At 43.8% G+C, this 26,324-nt stretch overlaps 1 protein-coding gene across 1 annotated transcript in view; it reads left to right on the top strand.

Annotated features, from left to right (window-relative positions):
- The first annotated feature begins 17,081 nt into the window (after nucleotides 1-17,081).
- Nucleotides 17,082-26,324, top strand: part of LOC106560563 (DENN domain-containing protein 1B) — a 238,530-nt gene continuing 229,287 nt past the window's right edge. Inside the window, exons 1-2 of the mRNA XM_082956608.1 lie at nucleotides 17,082-17,346; nucleotides 17,918-17,982. Of these exons, the coding sequence (XP_082812734.1) occupies nucleotides 17,330-17,346; nucleotides 17,918-17,982 (82 nt within the window). The 5' untranslated portion in view covers nucleotides 17,082-17,329. The remainder of the gene's footprint in view (nucleotides 17,347-17,917; nucleotides 17,983-26,324) is intronic.

Below are 26,324 nucleotides of genomic sequence, written 5' to 3' on the forward strand. Positions count from 1 at the left end.
ACACACAAACACACACACACACACACACACTTCTCGGCCAGATGCTGAGACTGATGTACCTTTCAGGCGTCACGAGGTGGCTGACACTCCAGTTTTTCCCGCCAACTCCGTGTCAAACCCTTGCTGGACAGCAGTGATGGAGGCGGAGAGTGACTGTGTCTGGGCCTACGGCCGCGGGGCTGTGTGTGTGTGTTTGTGTGTGAGCAAAAGAGAGAGAGAGAGCTTGGCCTGTCAGCTGGGGACGATAGAAGCCTGTTTGGCGAGCCAGGGCTCCAAACTGGACTCGTCCCTGCCTGCGTGTCTGGCCAGCCAGGGCTCCAAACTGGACTCGTCCCTGCCTGCGTGTCTGGCCAGCCAGGGCTCCAAACTGGACTGTCCCTGCCTGCGTGTCTGGCCAGCCAGGGCTCCAAACTGGACTGTCCCTGCCTGCGTGTCTGGCCAGCCAGGGCTCCAAACTGGACTCGTCCCTGCCTGCGTGTCTGGCCAGCCAGGGCTCCAAACTGGACTGTCCCTGCCTGCGTGTCTGGCCAGCCAGGGCTCCAAACTGGACTCGTCCCTGCCTGCGCATCTGGCCAGCCAGGGCTCCAAACTGGACTGTCCCTGCCTGCGTGTCTGGCCAGCCAGGGCTCCAAACTGGACAGGTCCCTGCCTGCGTGTCTGGCCAGCCAGGGCTCCAAACTGGACAGGTCCCTGCCTGTGTGTCTGGCCAGCCAGGGCTCCAAACTGGACAGGTCCCTGCCTGTGTGTCTGCCATACTGGATCCTCTATCAGGCATACAGCATGACAACAGCAGGATCTAGCTGCTCCAGAACAACATATGCTTCCGCTGAAGGTCAGTCAGAGTGTCTCAGTCCGAAGAGCTTGACATAAATACACTACTAGCAACTACCCAGGCAGACCGCCACTCAATTCACAGTCTGGAATGGACTGCTCTGCCAAGACAATAGCAGACAGTGCAATTGGGCTCCACTGCATTTTCTTTTGTCTGAGATTAAATACCCCAACAAAGAAAAGCCCAGAAACAATGTACAGGCTGATTTAACCGGAAACACTGTACAGGCTGATTTAACCAGAAACAATGTACAGGCTGATTTAACCGGAAACACTGTACAGGCTGATTTAACCAGAAACACTGTACAGGCTGATTTAATCAGAAACACTGTACAGGCTGATTTAACCAGAAACACTGTACAGGCTGATTCAACCAGAAACACTGTACAGGCGGATTTAACCAGAAACACTGTACAGGCTGATTTAACCAGAAACACTGTACAGGCTGATTTAACCGGAAACACTGTACAGGCTGATTTAACCAGAAACAATGTACAGGCTGATTTAACCAGAAACACTGTACAGGCTGATTTAACCGGAAACACTGTACAGGCTGATTTAACCAGAAACACTGTACAGGCTGATTTAACCGGAAACAATGTACAGGCTGATTTAACCGGAAACACTGTACAGGCTGATTTAACCGGAAACACTGTACAGGCTGATTTAACCGGAAACACTGTACAGGCTGATTTAACCGGAAACACTGTACAGGCTGATTTAACCGGAAACAATGTACAGGCTGATTTAACCAGAAACACTGTACAGGCTGATTTAACCGGAAACACTGTACAGGCTGATTTAACCAGAAACACTGTACAGGCTGATTTAACCAGAAACACTGTACAGGCTGATTTAACCGGAAACAATGTACAGGCTGATTTAACCAGAAACACTGTACAGGCTGATTTAACCAGAAACACTGTACAGGCTGATTTAACCGGAAACACTGTACAGGCTGATTTAACCAGAAACACTGTACAGGCTGATTTAACCAGAAACAATGTACAGGCTGATTTAACCAGAAACACTGTACAGGCTGATTTAAATTATTTATATATTTCATGGATATAAATTCAGCATAATTAAACCCCAGTCAATTTGGATCACGCTCGACACCACATAACTATCGATACTACTTAAATATAGCAATCATTTATTCAATTACAAAATAGTTCAATCACACTCTTTTCTATGTTTACACATACATGCAATACTAATAATTACTGCACAGGATAATAACATTAAATACAGGTTAAAATATTTAAAACATTCCCTGAGATATTCTCAAGAATTCCAGAATGAACAAATATATCAAAAACAAAGGTTATTTGTCACATGCACAGGCTACAACAGTTATAAACAGTAGAGGGAAATGCTTTCCCTCAACAAGGCAGTATTCAATATCAAAGGTAAAGAAATAGAAAATCCAGAATAGAATATAGCCCTGTATGTCATGAAAAGGGCCTGACAACCTGACAAGCCTGGAGAGAGCGGGGGACATTTCCAGTTTCCTGCTTCTGGCTACCATGAGTTTCCCAGATATATGTCTAGCTAGCGCTGCGGAGGGACTGACTGAGAGCTGTACTGCTGTGTCTCAGTAGCACAGAAGAAGAAATACCTTTCCAACTGTGTCATCAGTGGAGTGAGGCGACGGAGAGAGATGAGGCAGACATGAAAGTTGGCCTATTTCATGGTCAGGCTGCAGGAGTGCGCAGGCCCTGGAATGGCAATGCATCTAGCGTAATGTGACAGACAAGTCCCTAGGCAAAACTCCCAGACCTGCGGCAGGCAGGCAGGCGGGCCCAGGTACTTGATGACTGTGACACCTTCGTTCGCCATTCCGGGTAGAAGTGTTGTTGCCACTACGCTCTGCTGCCTCGCTTCACAACCGTCGCCCAAATAAATTTGCCTCTCATCCAGGCTGACGACGCGTCGCGGTGAACCTGTCCTGCTCAGCACTGTTGGGATCATGAATTTCCTTGTAGCCGCTCGCTGGGGTTTGCTCCTGATCACTAAGCACTTTGCCTTTGGGACCCACCTGTCCGGGCCAGTAGACGGCTGCGAAAGGATTCCGCGGCAGACACACTCACTCATCCTGACACCGTTTGCCCGATCAAATGGATACAGGAGAGTGTGTGGCAGGTTTGGAGCCAGTGCCCCTACCCACAACCCACTGGGCACACACTGGTTGAATCAACATTGTTTCCAAGTCATTTTAAGGAAATGACGTTGAACCAACGTTGAATAGACATTGAATTGACTTCTGTGCCCAGTGAGAAGTCACACAGATTAAAACTACTCTGGTTTAACACACACAGTAAGGTTATCCTCAGCTCACTCTGGCTTTAGGACGACTCTGTGCAGTGTCTTGTACAATACCTAGTCAGCTTTTAGAGGCAACCTTCATTGCCATTTTGTGTGTCTGTCTATGTCTGTGTATTTGTGTGTGCATGCATGCATGCGTGCCCGTGTGTCCCCATGCCTGTGTGTGTGTGTGTGTGTTGGTGCGGGGTGGTCTGCCACCCAGTGTTGCAGGGCTAGTGAGAGACCCAGCGTTCATTAGGGCTGTGTGTCGGGGGAGCAGCTGCAGGGAGACATGGAGAAGCCCTGCGTTGCCAGAAGGCTCCTTGGTAAATACAGCAGGGAGCGAGCCTGTTGATGTCCACCGTTTGTATGTGAACAGGTTGACTCCATCAGCTGACGTTCAACCAGCGAGCCAGGCTGAGAGATGAACCTTGACCTGGTGACTATTTAAAATGCACGTCCCTTTCAGTTGGAGGCAGACAACTCAGTGTTCTGTGTTTTAAATGTGCATATGTGTACATTTGGAAGGGACAGTGGAGAGATGGATGTTCATCTCATACACTCCCTCCAAAAATCTGTATAGTAACATCACCATCTCAGACATTCAATCAAATAACAATAATACATGTCAAGTCATCATCAATCAGGGTTAAAAAATATAGATATATTTTCATTGTATCATTGAGGAAAAATGCATAAAAATCATTGACAGGGTAAAATTCAAAAACCAAAACCGAATTTAGACTCCAGAGACCTACCCCCTTTCCAGTGTCCTACTGTAGAGACTAAAATCACACAGAGAATTCATAGCAGGAAATTACACACACACACACACACACACACACACACACACACACACACACACACACACACACACACACACACACACACACACACACACACACACACACACACACACACACACACACACACACACACACACACCCAGTCTAAATGTCATAATTTAACGTGGTGCTGAAAAAAAACACACACACCATTGAAACAGTCCAAAATAACAACACAGTACACAAACTATATCATGCCTTGCACACTGAACCAGAGTGTACTTGGTGTATTATACATAATACATAGAATTAAAATGTTTCTTGTTGGCTGGGTCTTTCACGTTGACTTGGCCAAACGGACACTGTGGGAAGAGTGGAAAAAAAATGAAATGAGTTATTTGAACTACACAAAGAGGAGACAGAGGTTTGGGTTGAAGGGTGAGGGGTCAGGGTTGAGTTTGACAATAACAGCAGGGCTGTGTGTGTGTGTGTGTGGTGTGTGTGTGTTAAGACCATGAAGCCAGAACTCACATGTCTACAGGCAGTGCCGCAGCACTTTCCTCTCTGGCGGTGGGCAAACTCTGTGAACACCTTGTACCCGCTGCCTGGGTCCGTGTACATCTGCCTCTTAGCCTGCAAAACACACACAAACAGATTGCGTTAGGTCAGAGAGGAGTGAAGACGCGACCCTAAGCGTGGAAACAGATGTAAAAAGCAGTCTGGATCTTGTGATGTTAGGTTTTTTCACTGCTGGTAGCTACCAGGTAGCACGGCACACAGAGGGCACACCATGCCAGGAACAAAACCAAACGCTTACACACACAGCTGAGCTGATTAGGACAACTCTTGCCTGAGATATTACAGTGGACACACACAACTAAGCACATTTCAATGAAGAGCTTGACAAGGGGATTAGATAGGGGTTTAATAAACGGTGACGTGCCCTACCCCTGTAGTTTGTGTTTAATAAACGGTGACGTGCCCTACCCCTGTAGTTTGTGTTTAATAAACGGTGACGTGCCCTACCCCTGTAGTTTGTGTTATATCAATACACACCTTACTGTACATGAGAAACAAACTAACCAAACCCCTTCATTCTAATGTGAAGTTCCAAAACATCACCTCTCAGTCTGTTTCAAAAAGCAGAGCCCACTAGTTTCAGCTTTGACAGGTAGCCATGCAGCCAGCCAGCCATGCAGCCAGCCAGCCATGCAGCCAGCCAGCCATGCAGCCAGCCAGCCATGCAGCCAGCCAGCCATGCAGCCAGCCAGCCATGCAGCCAGCCAGCCATGCAGCCAGCCAGCCATGCAGCCAGCCAGCCATGCAGCCAGCCAGCCATGCAGCCAGCCAGCCAGGCCACGATGGGAGAAAGGCCTGGGGCTCTCTGGTGACACCGCCTGTCATTTCACATGGCATCGCACGACCCCAGAGAGGAACTGGCACTGCCATTGCTCTCCCTGCATTGTGCTTTTCCCACCGAGGCCCTGGCCCTGCTACGCTCACGTCTCTCTCGCCCAACATGCTTTACTCCGGCCAGACTCAGGAGCCATGGTAAATATTTTACAACTGGGAAGCCCGCTGACATTGGGGAGTGACACCTACTGCTGCTGACGTGGAGTAGGCTGGGAGTGGGTTAAGGATAGAGAGAGGTCTGCGTCTGTCAATGGTTTGGTGGTAAACATCGCCGGCCGGCTTGACACTCACACATTATGAGGCAATGTTTAGATAACTAGGTCTATAAGAATGGTATAAGCGTTTGGTTAAGTGAAGACACCTTGGATGGTAGAACAGTGCACACACTTACATATCCTGTCCAGAGCCATTTATTTAGAGAGGTAGATCTACAAGGTTTATGCATTATGATGCATTTACATTACACTACAACAGTCTATGGCAGCCATGTTAGCTCTCCATTAACATTACATGGGGAATACTTAAACAATGCAATGTAACCGAATGTCCAGAATTAGAACACATTTCAAAATTCTAAAAGTTGGCCCCTCTCTGGTCCTGTCTAGCTATTGCCCATCTTGTCACAGTGTTAACATTATTACAGCATATAACAATGTCATATTTTGTATAAATATCTTATAAGTAAAAACAAAATATATTCAATCAAAAAACGTAACCTAACATGTTATATAGTGAGATACTGCTTACATAAATGATTGTACTATATTTAACTGTTTTTTGCCCCAGTAGGAAAAGGAGTGACCCAGTTTTGTGTCAATGACAGCAGTAGAGCCAACACCCTCTGATTCCTATCCTTGCGGGACATGGGACATAGCTTGTATACAACTCGGGGACAGGAGGTAGGCGGCCAGGCCGGTCAGTCACTGTGGTGACAAAGTACGGGCTCATAAGAGTGTAACACCAGCAAGATGTCTGAAGCTTACCTCACATGCTTCTCTGTGTAATTTATGTATGGCAAGTTCGTCCTCTGTGAACTGTTTTTCCGTTTTTCTGTTTGTTTCTTGCATGTCGTTGCATGTCTTGACACCGGTATCCGAGTCTTCATGGTCTGCTTTAGTTGTATGAATCTGTAATGATCCGCTATTGTTGGCTATCAATCGCTTCTGGTTAAAATCGTGTTGTGAGGCGTCCTGTATTGACATGATTTTAACTGCTCGTTTAGCACGTTGCAAGATCAACCCGCAGAGTAATGTTGCACGCGGAAAACATTGGCAAAACAACATAATATTGCTAAAGAAAATAGGCTACTAACATTTATGATGTTTACTTCTTCGACTTTCGATTTTATAAGGACTAGCCTATCTACTACAAGGCTATGTTGCAGTGGTAACGTCATACGACAATGTTGCCATCCAAAATACAAGCACACGCTTATTACACCAAAAAAGTATGAAACAGTTACAACCTACAGCAAACTTGTAGGCTAGAATGTAACCAAAACAAATCTATTATCGATACATTGTATCATAAGTTTCCTCTTTCCTTGTCGCCTCTTGGCATGTGACCATGCAGCAGTCCCAGCTTCACTGCGCCCCTATCGTATTGAAGTTGTATTGCTATGAGATTTATAGAAATTCAACATGGGAATAAAAGCTATTGTAGCAAACTGGAATTCTCCATAAAGATTGTTCTAGGACCTATATTATTTCTCACAAAATCAAGGATTTCAAAAAACTTGAGACCGGCATATAGAAACCAACAATCTAGCCAGTCTTACTGTAGCGTACATGCATTCTGCACTAACACATTTAAAACATGAAGTTGATGAGTGGACAATTATTGGTCCTTTCAAGGTTATGTACTGCTTTAAGCCATGGCTGTTTGCTATCTGTCTACTGTATATCCAGCTAATGTAATGTGACAACTGCTTTTGAGTGACAGTGGTGGGTTAATTTTGCCCAAGACTGATTCAAATCAAATCAAATCACATTTTTATTGGTCATACACATACTTAGCAGATGTTATTGCAGGTGTAGGAAAATGCTTGTGTTCCTAACTCCAACAGTGCTGTAGTATAATTGTTTTTAGATACTACTGCACTGTTAGACACTACTGCACTGTTAGATACAACTGCACTGTTAGATACAACTGCACTGTTAGATACAACTGCACTGTTAGACACTACTGCACTGTTAGACACTACTGCACTGTTAGATACTACTGCACTGTTAGATACAACTGCACTGTTAGACACTACTGCACTGTTAGACACTACTGCACTGTTAGATACTACTGCACTGTTAGATACTACTGCACTGTTAGACACTACTGCACTGTTAGACACTACTGCACTGTTAGACACTACTGCACTGTTAGACACAACTGCACTGTTAGACACTACTGCACTGTTAGATACTACTGCACTGTTAGACACTACTGCACTGTTAGACACTACTGCACTGTTAGATACTACTGCACTGTTCGACACTACTGCACTGTTAGATACAACTGCACTGTTAGATACTACTGCACTGTTAGATACTACTGCACTGTTAGACACTACTGCACTGTTAGACACTACTGCACTGTTAGAAACTACTGCACTGTTAGATACTACTGCACTGTTAGACACTACTGCACTGTTAGACACTACTGCACTGTTAGACACTACTGCACTGTTAGATACTACTGCACTGTTAGACACTACTGCACTGTTAGATACTACTGCACTGTTAGACACTACTGCACTGTTAGATACTACTGCACTGTTAGACACTACTGCACTGTTAGACACTACTGCACTGTTATACACTACTGCACTGTTAGACACTACTGCACTGTTAGATACTACTGCACTGTTAGACACTACTGCACTGTTATAAACTACTGCACTGTTAGATACTACTGCACTGTTAGACACTACTGCACTGTTAGATACTACTGCACTGTTAGATACTACTGCACTGTTAGACACTACTGCACTGTTAGACACTACTGCACTGTTAGATACTACTGCACTGTTAGACACTACTGCACTGTTAGACACTACTGCACTGTTAGATACTACTGCACTGTTAGACACTACTGCACTGTTAGACACTACTGCACTGTTAGATACTACTGCACTGTTAGACACTACTGCACTGTTAGACACTACTGCACTGTTAGACACTACTGCACTGTTAGATACTACTGCACTGTTAGACACTACTGCACTGTTAGACACTACTGCACTGTTAGACACTACTGCACTGTTAGATACTACTGCACTGTTAGACACTACTGCACTGTTAGACACTACTGCACTGTTAGATACTACTGCACTGTTAGACACTACTGCACTGTTAGACACTACTGCACTGTTAGATACTACTGCACTGTTAGATACTACTGCACTGTTAGACACTACTGCACTGTTAGACACTACTGCACTGTTAGACACTACTGCACTGTTAGACACTACTGCACTGTTAGACACTACTGCACTGTTAGACACTACTGCACTGTTAGATACTACTGCACTGTTAGATACTACTGCACTGTTAGACACTACTGCACTGTTAGACACTACTGCACTGTTAGATACTACTGCACTGTTAGACACTACTGCACTGTTATAAACTACTGCACTGTTAGATACTACTGCACTGTTATACACTACTGCACTGTTATACACTACTGCACTGTTAGACACTACTGCACTGTTAGATACTACTGCACTGTTAGACACTACTGCACTGTTATAAACTACTGCACTGTTAGATACTACTGCACTGTTAGACACTACTGCACTGTTAGATACTACTGCACTGTTAGACACTACTGCACTGTTAGATACTACTGCACTGTTAGACACTACTGCACTGTTAGACACTACTGCACTGTTAGATACTACTGCACTGTTAGACACTACTGCACTGTTATACAGTACTGCACTGTTAGATACTACTGCACTGTTAGACACTACTGCACTGTTATAAACTACTGCACTGTTAGACACTACTGCACTGTTAGATACTACTGCACTGTTAGACACTACTGCACTGTTAGATACAACTGCACTGTTAGATACTACTGCACTGTTAGACACTACTGCACTGTTAGACACTACTGCACTGTTAGACACTACTGCACTGTTAGATACTACTGCACTGTTAGACACTACTGCACTGTTAGACACTACTGCACTGTTAGACACAACTGCACTGTTAGACACTACTGCACTGTTAGATACTACTGCACTGTTAGACACTACTGCACTGTTAGACACTACTGCACTGTTAGACACTACTGCACTGTTAGACACAACTGCACTGTTAGATACTACTGCACTGTTAGACACTACTGCACTGTTAGACACTACTGCACTGTTAGACACTACTGCACTGTTAGACACTACTGCACTGTTAGATACTACTGCACTGTTAGACACTACTGCACTGTTAGATACTACTGCACTGTTAGATACTACTGCACTGTTAGACACTACTGCACTGTTAGACACTACTGCACTGTTAGATACTACTGCACTGTTAGACACTACTGCACTGTTATAAACTACTGCACTGTTAGATACTACTGCACTGTTATACACTACTGCACTGTTATACACTACTGCACTGTTAGACACTACTGCACTGTTAGATACTACTGCACTGTTAGACACTACTGCACTGTTATAAACTACTGCACTGTTAGATACTACTGCACTGTTAGACACTACTGCACTGTTAGATACTACTGCACTGTTATACACTACTGCACTGTTAGACACTACTGCACTGTTAGACACTACTGCACTGTTATACACTACTGCACTGTTAGATACTACTGCACTGTTAGACACTACTGCACTGTTAGACACTGACACTACTGCACTGTTAGATACTACTGCACTGTTAGACACTACTGCACTGTTAGATACTACTGCACTGTTAGACACTACTGCACTGTTAGACACTACTGCACTGTTAGATACTACTGCACTGTTAGACACTACTGCACTGTTATACAGTACTGCACTGTTAGATACTACTGCACTGTTAGACACTACTGCACTGTTATAAACTACTGCACTGTTAGACACTACTGCACTGTTAGATACTACTGCACTGTTAGACACTACTGCACTGTTAGATACAACTGCACTGTTAGATACTACTGCACTGTTAGACACTACTGCACTGTTAGACACTACTGCACTGTTAGACACTACTGCACTGTTAGATACTACTGCACTGTTAGACACTACTGCACTGTTAGATACTACTGCACTGTTAGACACTACTGCACTGTTAGACACTACTGCACTGTTAGATACTACTGCACTGTTAGACACTACTGCACTGTTAGATACTACTGCACTGTTAGATACTACTGCACTGTTAGACACTACTGCACTGTTAGACACTACTGCACTGTTAGATACTACTGCACTGTTAGATACTACTGCACTGTTAGACACTACTGCACTGTTAGACACTACTGCACTGTTAGATACTACTGCACTGTTAGACACTACTGCACTGTTAGACACTACTGCACTGTTAGATACTACTGCACTGTTAGACACTACTGCACTGTTAGACACTACTGCACTGTTAGATACTACTGCACTGTTAGACACTACTGCACTGTTAGATACTACTGCACTGTTAGATACTACTGCACTGTTAGACACTACTGCACTGTTAGACACTACTGCACTGTTAGATACTACTGCACTGTTAGACACTACTGCACTGTTATAAACTACTGCACTGTTAGATACTACTGCACTGTTATACACTACTGCACTGTTATACACTACTGCACTGTTAGACACTACTGCACTGTTAGATACTACTGCACTGTTAGACACTACTGCACTGTTAGAAACTACTGCACTGTTAGATACTACTGCACTGTTAGACACTACTGCACTGTTAGATACTACTGCACTGTTAGACACTACTGCACTGTTAGATACTACTGCACTGTTAGACACTACTGCACTGTTAGATACTACTGCACTGTTAGACACTACTGCACTGTTATACACTACTGCACTGTTAGATACTACTGCACTGTTAGACACTACTGCACTGTTATACACTACTGCACTGTTAGACACTACTGCACTGTTAGATACTACTGCACTGTTAGACACTACTGCACTGTTAGATACTACTGCACTGTTAGATACTACTGCACTGTTAGACACTACTGCACTGTTAGACACTACTGCACTGTTAGACACAACTGCACTGTTAGATACTACTGCACTGTTAGACACTACTGCACTGTTATACACTACTGCACTGTTAGACACTACTGCACTGTTAGATACTACTGCACTGTTAGACACTACTGCACTGTTAGATACTACTGCACTGTTAGACACTACTGCACTGTTAGACACTACTGCACTGTTAGATACTACTGCACTGTTATACACTACTGCACTGTTAGACACTACTGCACTGTTAGATACTACTGCACTGTTAGACACTACTGCACTGTTAGACACTACTGCACTGTTAGATACTACTGCACTGTTAGACACTACTGCACTGTTATACACTACTGCACTGTTAGACACTACTGCACTGTTAGATACTACTGCACTGTTAGACACTACTGCACTGTTAGATACAACTGCACTGTTAGATACTACTGCACTGTTAGACACTACTGCACTGTTAGACACTACTGCACTGTTAGACACAACTGCACTGTTAGATACTACTGCACTGTTAGACACTACTGCACTGTTATACACTACTGCACTGTTAGACACTACTGCACTGTTATACACTACTGCACTGTTAGATACTACTGCACTGTTATAAACTACTGCACTGTTAGACACTACTGCACTGTTAGACACTACTGCACTGTTAGATACTACTGCACTGTTAGATACTACTGCACTGTTAGACACTACTGCACTGTTAGACACAACTGCACTGTTAGATACTACTGCACTGTTAGACACTACTGCACTGTTAGACACTACTGCACTGTTAGATACTACTGCACTGTTAGACACTACTGCACTGTTAGATACTACTGCACTGTTAGACACTACTGCACTGTTAGATACTACTGCACTGTTAGATACCACTGCACTGTTAGACACTACTGCACTGTTAGACACTACTGCACTGTTAGATACTACTGCACTGTTAGACACTACTGCACTGTTATAAACTACTGCACTGTTAGATACTACTGCACTGTTATACACTACTGCACTGTTATACACTACTGCACTGTTAGACACTACTGCACTGTTAGATACTACTGCACTGTTAGACACTACTGCACTGTTAAAAACTACTGCACTGTTAGATACTACTGCACTGTTAGACACTACTGCACTGTTAGATACTACTGCACTGTTAGACACTACTGCACTGTTAGATACTACTGCACTGTTAGACACTACTGCACTGTTAGACACTACTGCACTGTTAGATACTACTGCACTGTTAGACACTACTGCACTGTTATACAGTACTGCACTGTTAGATACTACTGCACTGTTAGACACTACTGCACTGTTATAAACTACTGCACTGTTAGACACTACTGCACTGTTAGATACTACTGCACTGTTAGACACTACTGCACTGTTAGATACAACTGCACTGTTAGATACTACTGCACTGTTAGATACTACTGCACTGTTAGACACTACTGCACTGTTAGATACTACTGCACTGTTAGACACTACTGCACTGTTAGACACTACTGCACTGTTAGACACAACTGCACTGTTAGATACTACTGCACTGTTAGACACTACTGCACTGTTATACACTACTGCACTGTTAGACACTACTGCACTGTTAGATACTACTGCACTGTTAGATACTACTGCACTGTTAGACACTACTGCACTGTTAGATACTACTGCACTGTTAGACACTACTGCACTGTTAGATACTACTGCACTGTTAGATACTACTGCACTGTTAGACACTACTGCACTGTTAGATACTACTGCACTGTTAGATACTACTGCACTGTTAGACACTACTGCACTGTTATACACTACTGCACTGTTATACACTACTGCACTGTTAGATACTACTGCACTGTTAGATACTACTGCACTGTTAGATACTACTGCACTGTTAGACACTACTGCACTGTTAGACACTACTGCACTGTTATACACTACTGCACTGTTAGACACTACTGCACTGTTAGATACTACTGCACTGTTAGATACTACTGCACTGTTAGACACTACTGCACTGTTAGACACTACTGCACTGTTAGACACTACTGCACTGTTAGACACTACTGCACTGTTAGACACTACTGCACTGTTAGACACTACTGCACTGTTAGATACTACTGCACTGTTAGATACTACTGCACTGTTGGAGCTTGGAACACAAGCATTTCGCTACACCTGCAATAACATCTGCTAAATATGTGTATGTGACCAATCAAATTTGATTTAATTTGATTTAGTCTGGGGCAAAATTAACCCACCACTGTTACTCAAAATCAGTAAATCTAAAAGTAAAAGAATGGAATTAAGAAATATTATAAATATTAGATCGGGCAATGTCAGAGTGGTATTGACTAAAATATAGTAGAATAGAATACAGTATATACATATGAGATGAGTAAAGCAGTATGTAAACATTATTTAAACATTATTAAAATGACTAGTGTTCCCTTATTAAAGTGACCAGTGATTCCATGTCCATGTATATAGGGCAGCAGCCTCTAAGGTGCAGGGTTGGGTAACCGGGTGGAAGCCGGCTAGTGATGGATATTTAACAGTCTGATGGCCTTAAGATAGAAGCTGTTTTTCAGTCTCTCTGTCCCAGCTTTGATGTATCTGTACTGACCTCGCCTTCTGGATGTTAGCGGGATGAACAGGCAGTGGCTCGGGTGGTTGATGTCCTTGACAAACTTTTTGTCCTTCCTGTGACATCGGATGGTGTAGGTGTCCTTGAGGGCGGGTAGTTTGTCCCCGGTGATGCGTTGGGCAGACCGCACCACCCTCTGGAGAACCCTGCGGTTGCGGGCGGAGCAGTTGCCATACCAGGCGGTGATGCAGCCCGACAGGATGCTTTCAATTGTGCATCTGTAAAAGTTTGTGAGGGTTTTAGGGGCCAAGCCAAATTATTTCTGCCTCATAAGGTTGAAGAGGTGCTGTTGCGCCTTCTTCACCACATTGTCTGTGTGGGTGGACCATTTCAGATCGTCAGTGATGTGTACGCCGAGGAACTTGAAGCTTTCCACCTTCTCCACTGCGGGCCCGTCGATGTGGATAGGGGGCGTGCTCCGTCTGCTGTTTCCTGAAGTCCACGATCAGCTCCTTTGTTTTGTTGACATTGAGTGAGAGGTTATTTTCCTGGCACCACTCTCCCAGGCTCCTCACCTCCTCCCTGTAGGCCGTCTCGTCATTGTTGGTAATCAGGCCTACTAATGTTGTGTTGTCTGCAAACTTGATGATTGAGTTGGAGGCATGCGTGACCACACAGTCATGGGTGAACAGGGAGTACAGGAGGGGGCTGAGCACGCACCCTTGTGGGGCACCTGTGTTGAGGATCAGCAAAGTGGAGGTGTTGTTTCCTACCTGCACCACCTGGGGGCGGCCCTTCAGGAAGTCCAGGACCCAGTTGCACAGGGTGCGGTTCAGACCCAGAGCCCCGAGCTTAATGATGAGCTTGGAGGGTACTATGGTGTTGAATGGTGAGCTATAGTCAATGAACAGCATTCTTACATAGGTATTCCTCTTGTCCAGATGGGATAGGGCAGTGTGCAGGGTGATGGCGATTGCATCTGTAAACACTCCAGCCAGCTGGTCTGCGCATGCACTGAGGACGTGTCCAGGGATGCTGTCTTGGCCCGGCAGCCTCGCGAGGGTTAACACGCTTAAATGTCTTACTCACGTCGGCCACAGAGAAGGAGAGCCCACAGTCCTTGGTAGCGGGCCGCGTCGGTGGCACTGTGCTATCCTCAAAGCAATAATAACACATGTGTATTAAAAATAAAGGTTGTATGTGGTCGGAAAGTGCAGAGGATGTGAGTACTTCACTGAAATGGTTTCATGTCAACATTGGGATGATGATTTGTATTTCATACCATATTTATTACATTTTGTACAGTTATCCATTGCCTATGTTTGATGTTTTAATTAGAAATGTACAGTATGGAAGATGTATTTTATTGTTTCTTGAATCACAACATTACCTGTCTGTAAATGGATACATGAGATTATTTTTCTAGTGTTATTTATTTTGATCCTGATTCCAACATTTATGCTATTTTCTTTTATATATATATATATGTATGTGTGTGTGCGTTTTAATTTAACCTGTATTTATCTAGGCAAGTCAGTTAAGAACAAATTCTTATTTACAATGACGGCCTACACCGGCCAAACCCGGACGACGCTGGGCCATTTGTGCACCGCCCTATGGGACTCCCAATCACGGCCTGATGTGATATAGCCCGGATTCAAACCAGGGACTGCAGTGACGCCTCTTGCACTAAGACGCAGTGCCTTAGACCGCTGCGCCACTCGGGAGCCCGAGTGCTAATGTGTAATTTTGTACATTTCCTTTAGACAGAACTGTTACTGTATACATTTAGAACCTTCGCTAATGTGAGGTTTTATCCTAATAGAGAGCTATTTGCCTCTCAAATCATTTTTAATGGGCAACTGCCATTGCACTGTGTAGGCTTTAACTGTGCATTGAAATAGAATACACTGAACCTATGTGATTGACTGACTTTAAGTCGTCTGCTGCTTGCCACAGGACGGTGTTCGCTCGATGAGCTAAAAGTCTGATCTTCAGGTCTCATGCAAGGTCACTCATCATCATTTGAACAGGGTTTACCAAACCATCTCTGTTATCCCCCCCCCCCCCCCCACACACACACACACACACACACACACACACACACACACACACTGAAATAAAATAAACATTGAACCACATAAAGTGGTGTATTTAATCCACAGTAGGCTATTCCCTCCTGACTCCAGCCCGGTGCGTATTGTGCGTAGGTAATGCTTTTGTGAATGGTGAGACAGCACCAGCAGGACCCTGCCATTATCATTTCATAGGAGAAACCTGCAACAGCATGTCCCAGTCTGCTGCCACTTAATTACCTTCAGTCTGCCTGCAGGAAACTGGCTCCCAGCCAGGTCTACTCTCAGGAGGGCTAGGAGAGACACACATCACACACACACACACACACAGGCAGGCACAGCCACTGGTTTCAATTTACCCCGGGACACATATAGGCTAACACGGGCTCAATGACTCAGCATCATAGGCTGGACTGCTAAGAGTTGTGTGTGAATTATAGCCTATTTAACGCAACAAATGTGGAACGCATGCATAAGGCCGAAATATATGCCCACAGGAATATCCTCTGCTTTACAACAATCAAAAAGCTCTGGTCATGTTTGTTGTTGTTGTTCATGACGTCAGATCCAGACAGGTAAGTGAAGATGAATAATCTAAAAAAGAACAACCAATGGTGCATTTGCCACTTCCTATAGCCATCACTACTCTTACTTGTGAAGGAGCAGTCCCTATTGCACATGTGTAATACATTTTTTTTTTATGAAATAAACTCAATTACTAAGCATTAACTATGGAACAACATGATAACACCATCAGCTCAGATCAAGGAGAGGGACATGAAATCACCGCTGTTCTGAGGATTTAGGGGGAGGAGGGGACACTCCAAAATGTTTATCAAATGAGGTGACGTCACTAAATCTTTCACAGCCACTTCCTGGTGCTGTTTGTTGTGGAAATACGTGGAACTGAAACAGCCAACTGTACAGATCAGGAACAAGGAAGACACATCGCTACTAGCTAGAATAAATGTTTGAAGCATGCGGTATCAGCGGTAGGTAACAGGCTGAAAGGTGGAAGTAGTTACAGACCTCTCGTTGCTCCGGAACGCAAGCTTGGTCTAGAACAGCAAAGCCGGTGGCGTGAGCTGTCGCGATGTTGTAAACCATGGACAGCAGAATAAAGTAAGACACGGGTTTATTTACTTCTAGACTATACATAACATTGTTTTATAGACCGTTATTAAAAGTGTGAATTGTAATTTATTTCGCTGGCTGTCTGGCATGCTGAGTTAGCATTTGGGTCAGTGTAATGCTGTCAAGTTGCTAAATTAATTTTCATCAAGTAAGCTAAATGAATTAGCCTGCTAACCTCCTATATTTTAGTATTTAACGGTCCTAAAGTAAACAATATAATCTGGTGTCAATATAGACTTTTAGGTACAAGACATTTCCCCCCGAATGTTTGCTGATTTGTCAACAGTAACAGCAACTATAACAATTTTATTTCTCGACCATCAAATGAATCACGCGAGAATTGAATTGTTTGACGTATGGCCAGCACATAGACCGAGCTTGACCGGTGATTCCGCTATATATGAGTTGCTTCATCACTATTTATAACTGTGTCAAACTATGTTGCATAATATGCTGTTGATGTAGGTAGTTTGCAATTGTTGCATACCATAAGTTATGTTTGTACACAGATGTTTATTTTGCTCCCTGCTAAAGTCATCATCTCTCTCCTTTATTACAGCGAGTTTCCCGAGAGGACGTTTGATTTGGTACTACAGGTTGCATGCCCAACATCTGAAAATGAAGGTGGGTAACATAACATGAGCATGTTGATGTGATAAACAACACATCCTTAGTAGGTTTCCCTGGATGGAGAGAGCAATAGACAGATCTGAATATCCTGTCAGTTACTTGGCCTGGTTAGTGTATCTTACACAGTGCCACACTACTACCAAGACACAGTACAAAATGTTGCCTTTATAAACACTGTGCATAACATGTAAATTTAGGTCGTATACTAGCAAAGTCTTAGAGACTGCAGACATTAGTGAGATTTAAACATAATTTCCATGCTCACCAGACATGCCATGAGTCAGCATGTCCACGTTGGTAAAGTAGGCGACAGTGGAGGTGGTGATTATGGTATGTCTGTGGTGTTATTAGGCTTAGCCCTGGACTCCAGGGCTGTTTCACCAGTATAACAGGATATAACATCACTTACAGCAGTCAACAGACTGAGAACTGATGAATATCTAAGGCTAGGTTAAAGGTTGGAATGTTAAATAAATCAAACGTTTTGACATTAGGATCCAGATGCACCCTTTTTCATGTTCTTGTTACTCACCAAATAGCTCAAACCACCATATATATTTTTTTACAACAGTCCACGGTCCAGCAGCAAATCCCAACAGGGAGAGTTTTGTGGGGAAACGCTGAGTTCAGGACATGACCAGCCGGCATCAGCTGTCCGTCTATATGTGACGGTGAAACGTTTCACCAGTAGAACACAACGTGCTTAGAATAACCCAGGAAATGGTTCCGGCCACCGAAGAAAGGTTCCACATTTTCAGTGTAGTACCCTATGGGAAACACAACAACCTATATTTCACATTGATATCCAATGTCCACCCTTAAGTTGAATATCATGTCAAAAGTGTTGTTGTACATATTACGCCAGCTTTGTCGTTTTCCCCCTCAGTCCTGACGTGAATTAAATAGGTGTTATGTGGATGATTCAATAGTGCAGCTGCTGAACTGACCAGAATAAGGAGGGGAAATTATCCTTGGACGTAACGCTGATATTAGATTTAAAACCAAACTCATAAACCTTGGGCCTGTAGTGTAATAACTGGCTTCCCTCTCATTGATCCAGGGTCAGACTCATATCCGGAGCTAGGTTCCCAGGAGCTCACTGCTTCATTACAGTGCCCTCAGCTCCCATGGAACAACCAAATGCCGGTACCTCATTGGATAAGTGTACTGCTACAACTGAATACTGTCTCCTTATTGTATAGGATAGTTGTTGGGTACAGGAAGTGGGTTATGACGTAGATGGATGGCCATTGGGAGAGGTTGTTATGCTCACAGGAGACCCAGAGAGATCATTATTTGTTGCAAATTGAATCTTGTGGTTTTTGACAGGTTGTTTTAGAGAAATGGGTTTCAGATATCGAAACAGGGAATCAACCACTCTGTGCAATTTTTATCCATTTCCCTTTTCCTTTAAAATTGGCCTAGGTTCTAGTCTATGGGGTGTGTGGAGGGATATGTTTCTTATACCCTGCTGGTTAAGAATGAAATTGGTAAGGTAGATTGTCTTGTGTTAAGATATAATTCAGGTTGATGGATCATGTGGGAACTTGTGATGTGTACTTACAGTTGGCCTGAATAGATTCACTACGTTCCTATGGTAATGCTAAACTCCACTGTGTGCTGTTGACTCGGTTCCTGATGATGTTTGTCTTGTTGTGTGTGTGTGTGGGTGGGAGGATGTGGGGGGGGGGGGGGGTGCGTGTGGTATCAGATAGTGTTCTTTCTGAGTCATATTGGACAGGCTTTGGCCTAGCCCTGTGAAACCTCCTCTATCACTCACCACAACCCAGCCCTTAAGCTCTACAGTACAAGCATTAGGTATGCTCCCAGCTCTGTGGCATTAGGTATGCTCCCACCCTGTGGCATTAGGTATGCTCCCGGCCGTGTGGCATTAGGTATGCTCCCGGCCCTGTGGCATTAGGAATGCTCCCGCCCCTGTGGCATTAGGTACGCTCCCGGCCCTGTGGCATTAGGTACGCTCCCGGCCGTGTGGCATTAGGTACGCTCCCGGCCCTGTGGCATTAGGTACGCTCCCGGCCCTGTGGCATTAGGTACGCTCCCGGCCCTGTGGCATTAGGTACGCTCCCGGCCCTGTGGCATTAGGTACGCTCCCGGCCCTGTGGCATTAGGTACGCTCCCGGCCCTGTGGCATTAGGTACGCTCCCAGCCCGCTCCCATTAGGTACGCTCCCGGCCCTGTGGCATTAGGTACGCTCCCGGCCGTGTGGCATTAGGTACGCTCCCGGCCCTGTGGCATTAGGTACGCTCCCGGCCCTGTGGCATTAGGTACGCTCCCGGCCCTGTGGCATTAGGTACGCTCCCGGCCCTGTGGCATTAGGTACGCTCCCGGCCCTGTGGCATTAGGTACGCTCCCGGCCCTGTGGCATTAGGTACGCTCCCGGCCCTGTGGCATTAGGTACGCTCCCGGCCCTGTGGCATTAGGTACGCTCCCAGCCCGCTCCCATTAGGTACGCTCCCAGCCCGCTCCCATTAGGTATACTCCCATCCCTGTAGCATTATGTACCCTTTAGCCATGTAGCTCCCATTCCTGTAGCTCTACAGTACATATTTACATTTACGTCATTTAGCAGACGCTCTTATCCAGAGCGACTTACAAATTGGTGCATTCAACTTATGATATCCAGTAGAACAATCACTTTACAATAGTACACCTATATCTTTTTATTTATTTATTTATTACATTTTTGGGGTGGGGGCGAACAGTTTTGACTGGGCTGAGCGGGAACATACATTCGGTACGCTGCCAAAAGCACCTTGCACACAGCCTTCACATGGCTAAGTACATTTTTAGGGATATAGATTTGATTTCCAATGAGTTTATCATAAAGGGAAATGTTTGAACTAATAGACTAAATAGAGAAGTGGGTCTAGTTTCACCTTTCCAATTTTCGTTCTAGTTTCACCTTTCCATAGTTCAGAATGATAGAAGATTCACTTAAGTGTGTTAACTATATCATGGAAGGTTTGAGTGGGGATTATTATTTACAGTCATGCATGCCTTGGTGTGAGCTGTGAAAATGACGAACATTAAAATAGAATGTTATTTGTGGGCCTAACATTTTCCCCTTACAATTGATAGACCTTTACCCTACATTAAACAGACTAACTGTCGGTACTTTTGTACTCTTCATCGTCCACATCAACCGCCTACCTTAAATATGTTGAGGTGTTTCTCTTGGGCCCGGTAAATTAGGAACCTTGTAGCAGTTATAAGGGCTGAAATGTTTCAGGATGCAGGCTGGTTCAGTTAGCTGGCAGGTTCAGGTTATAGGGAGCTTCAGGATGTAGGATTCAGGGAAGGTTCAGGATGCAGCAAACCTCTGTATTCAATCAAGACTCTTGTTGCAGCCTCATTTCAGCCCCCCCTCAAAATTACCAAGATCAACCTACCAATGAAACATGAAACGGGCGCTTAAAGTCCTGGTACAGTCAAATGTGATTTTCCTGTGTTTTTATACATATTTCCACGCTATGAGGTTGGAATAATACTGTGAAATTGTGGAAAATATGATCATGCCCTTTTTGTGAAGGAGCTGTTTGAAAAGACCGCCTGACATTTCATCCTGTTTAAGGTGTGATGAAGTTTTGGCCTGCTTGTTGACATCACCAGGTGGTACATTGGTTAATAGACAAGAAAGAGTTCAAAATCTCTCTGACCATAACAGCTAGTTTTCAGTTTTCCCCTCTGAAAACAATCACAGTAAGGTACTTAATTGTTACCCAGAAATTATTTGATATTCAGATAAAAATGGTTGAATTGGACCTTTTTTTAAGGCTTATATTATTTTAGCCCCCCCTGGGACATACCACTGTCAAAATTATAATTAAACCACATAACTGGTATTCAATGTAAAAGGCATATTACTAAATCTTTAATTACGTTGTATAATAGTAGTCATAATCAGAACCCATTCAGAAAGGACCCGTTCATTAATTCAAAGTCAACTCATTTATTATAGTAGGTTATTGGTGTCCTGACAGGAAGGCTGTGTATAAACTAGTGGAACGCCCATGCGCTCATAACTTGAAGAGGTAACCACCATTTGACACCGAGGAGCTCCAAGGACAAAACAGCAAACAAACACTTTTGTGGGAAATAAAATGATCTTGTGAGTAAAATGAACATCTCGCCCACTCAGAGGGAAGGAAATGGTAAATGAAATGCAACAATGTATCGTACAAAAATGAAACTGAAATGTCTCTACAATGTTAGAATAAACATTAAGGGAATGAAGTGGTGTGACACTAGCGATTTAGAATATGGAATATAGATTGAACAGAAATCTAGTTTATCTTCAATATCTTGATGAAAAACGAACAAACATTTATAATGCTAAAAAAAAAAAGCAGTCAAATGGCTGGAGTTTAGAAAGCGCCCTAGTTGAGAGTAGAGGTCGACCGATTAATCGGAATGGCCGATTAATTAGGGCCGATTTCAAGTTTTCATAACAATCGGTAATCGATTTGCCGTTAAATAATTTTTATTTATTTATTTTGTATTTATTATTATTATTTTTTTAAACCTCTATTTAACTAGGCATGTCAGTTAAAAAACACATTCTTATTTTCAATGACGGCCTAGGAACGGTGGGTTAACTGCCTTGTTCAGGGGCAGAACGACAGATTTTTACCTTGTCAGCTTGGGGATGCAACCTTACGTTAACTAGCCCAACGCTCTAACCACCTGCTTTACGTTGCCAAGGTAAGTTGCTAGCTAGCATTAAACTTATCTTATAAAAAAACAATCAATCAATCATAAACACTAGTTAACTACACATGGTTGATGATATTACTAGTTTATCTAGCCTGTCCTGCTTTGCATATAATTGATGTGGTGCGCATTCGCGAAAAAGGACTGTCTTTGCTCCGACGTGTACCTAACCATAAACATCAATGTCTTTCTTAAAATCAATACACAAGTATATATTTTTAAACCTGCATATTTAGTTAATATTGCCTGTTAACATGAATTTCTTTTAACTAGGGAAAATGTGTCACTTCTCTTGCAAACAGAGACAGGGTATATGCAGCAGTTTGGGCCGCCTGGCTCGTTGCGAACTGAGAAGACTATTTCTTCCTAACAAAGACAGCTGACTTCGCCAAACGGGGGATGATTTAACAAAAGCGCATTTGCAAAAAAAAGCACAATCGTTGCACGACTGTACCTAACCATAAACATCAATGCCTTTCTTAAAATCAATACACAGAAGTATGTATTTTTAAACCTGCATATTTAGCTAAAAGAAATCCAGGTTAGCAGGCAATATTAACCAGGTGAAATTGTGTCAGTTCTCTTGCGTTCGTTGCACGCAGAATCGGGGTATACAGAATCTGGCTCGTTGCAAACTAATTTGCCAGAATTTTACGGAACTATGAAATAACATTGTAGGTTGTGCGATGTAACAGGAATATTTAGACTTATGGATGCCACCCGTTAGATAAAATACGGAACGGTTCCGTATGTCACTGAAAGAATAATGTTTTCGAGATGATAGTTTCCGGATTTGACCATATTAATGACCTAAGGTTTATTATATTATAGTTAAGTCTATGATTTGATATTTGATAGAGCAGTCTGACTGAGTGGTGCTAGGCAGCAGCAGGCTCGTAATAGTCAAAAGTATATGGTTTAGAGAGAAATAGTTGACGCGTCATAATTCCTGTAATAACTTGCGGCTGAACTTGAAAGGGGTTCCTTCGTTATTTTACCGTTCATGTCTTCCATAGAGAATGTCTTGATCTACTTCAAAAAAGGTCTGTGTTTTGTGCTTAAACCGCCTCGGCGTTTTGAGACCCGTGTAAATCTCACTAGGTAACGTTTGTCAACATATTTTCATAAATCCACTCTACAAATTTTTTTTATCTTCGCTTATATTGATCAGAGTTATATCCTATGGATATCTACACAGTTATACAATTGGCAAGGTGGTGTAAGCCTAAACCAAACACAGACCTTATTTTAAGTTAATCTAAAAATATCCTATGGAATAAATGAAGGAACCGCTTTTCAGATTTTGCTAGAAGGTGTCATGGGAATTATGACTCGCACTTTGGTAGTCAATTCTTACCATGCCCATTATTAAAATAGGATTTCCTGCATATAGAAATTACAGTTTTTGTTTTCAGCATTCATCACAGGTAACTTAAACTCTATTTTTATTATTCAAACAGTTGAGAGTATTTGTCTCCTAAGCAGACTCTTCAGTATCGTTGTCACTTCAGAGCTGTGTATATATATATATATATATCTCAATCAATCATAATATTAATCGGTATCGACTTTTTTGGTCCTCCAATAATCTGTATTGGCGTTGAAAAATCATAATCGGTCGACCTCTAGTTGAGAGACTTGCCCAGTGAGTGCATCTTTGCCACAGGCCTATATAATAGCCTTACCCTTAAAGATTGACAGGAGGTTGTCTATAGGTAGGCCGAGGTGTGTACCATTTTCTCTCAACAGCGGTTACCCTCACCACATCCTGACAGAGTAGGCTACTTACTCGCACTGCTGCCTACCACTGCCTACTCTGCAAGTCTGTTAACACAGGGGAGTTCCCTGCCTTGGCCTCTTTCTATGGCAGGGAGAGGAGAACGATTGTTCTGAAGTAGTCTTTGAAGTCAGATACAGTATATCATCACAGTGGTACCAGCCTGTTTAAGCAGACTAGATATTTCACACCTTCCTACAACTATGTCTGTTCTCTGTTGTAGGCTCATGTGTCAACACCATCCCTTAACACCTTCCATTTATAGTAGCATCACTAGGCCAGAGTGGGAGGCGGCCAACTTCAGGACAGTGGGTTTGATCTGATGCAGGTTTCACATTGATTGAGCTGACATTTTGGCCAAAAGGGTGTGTGTGTGTGTGTGTGTGGGGGGGGAATTCAAGTGTTGATGAGGCTATAGCCTAACCATCACTAAACACACAGTGTATGTTGCTGTTGGTCTAGTCTGAACACGAGTAGGGTTATTACCGCCACACTGGCGGTCATGAGTCATGATGGCAGTCAAATTCCACGTAATCGTTTAGTCACGGTAATTAGACTTCTCCAAGCTCTGATGCTGCTGATGGTCATTAGTAGCCTACCAAACTTGATAACTGCCTGGTACTCAGCACTCTATTATCCCTCCATCAGGTCCTAATGGCCTGGTACTCTGGCCTCTATTGTCCCTCCATCAGATCCTAATGGTGTGGTAGTCAGGGCTCTATTGTCCCTCCATCAGGTCCTAAAGGCCTGGTACTCAAGGCTCTATTGTCCCTCCATCAGGTCCTAATGGTCTGGTAGTCAGGGCTCTATTGTCCCTCCATCAGGTCCTAAAGGCCTGGTACTCAAGGCTCTATTGTCCCTCCATCAGGTCCTATTGGTCTGGTAGTCAGGGCTCTATTGTCCCTCTAACCACTCTGACATAAATACAATAGAAAATCAAATCAAACACTTCATGAGAGCTCATGTTGTGCAACATTTCTATAGGCTGTGCAGTTGCGCGAAAACAAAATTGGCCTCTCTCTTAAGAAGAGAAGGATTCCATCAGCTTTCTATAGGCTAGGCCAACTACACTGCTCAAAAAAATAAAGGGAACATTAAACAACACAATGTAACTCCAAGTCAATCACACTTCTGTGAAATCAAACTGTCCACTTAGGAAGCAACACTGATTGACAATACATTTCACATGCTGTTGTGCAAATGGAATAGACAACAGGTGGAAATTATAGGCAATTAGCAAGACACCCCCAATAAAGGAGTGGTTCTGCAGGTGGGGACCACAGACCACTTCTCAGTTCCTATGCTTCCTGGCTGATGTTTTGGTCACTTTTGAATGCTGGCGGTGCTTTCACTCTAGTGGTAGCATGAGACGGAGTCTACAACCCACACAAGTGGCTCAGGTAGTGCAGCTCATCCAGGATGGCACATCAATGCGAGCTGTGGCAAGAAGGTTTGCTGTGTCTGTCAGCGTAGTGTCCAGAGCATGGAGGCGCTACCAGGAGACAGGCCAGTACATCAGGAGACGTGGAGGAGGCCGTAGGAGGGCAACAACCCAGCAGCAGGACCGCTACCTCCGCCTTTGTGCAAGGAGGAGCAGGAGAAGCACTGCCAGAGCCCTGCAAATTGACCTCCAACAGGCCACAAATGTGCATGTGTCTGCTCAAACGGTCAGAAACAGACTCCATGAGGGTGGTATGAGGGCCCGACGTCCACAGGTGGGGGTTGTGCTTACAGCCCAACACCGTGCAGGACGTTTGGCATTTGCCAGAGAACACCAAGATTGGCAAATTCGCTACTGGCGCCCTGTGCTCTTCACAGATGAAAGCAG

The sequence above is a fragment of the Salmo salar genome, chromosome 10 (assembly GCF_965601325.2).
Source record: "Salmo salar chromosome 10, fSalSal1, whole genome shotgun sequence".
Taxonomy (NCBI): Eukaryota; Metazoa; Chordata; class Actinopteri; order Salmoniformes; family Salmonidae; genus Salmo; species Salmo salar.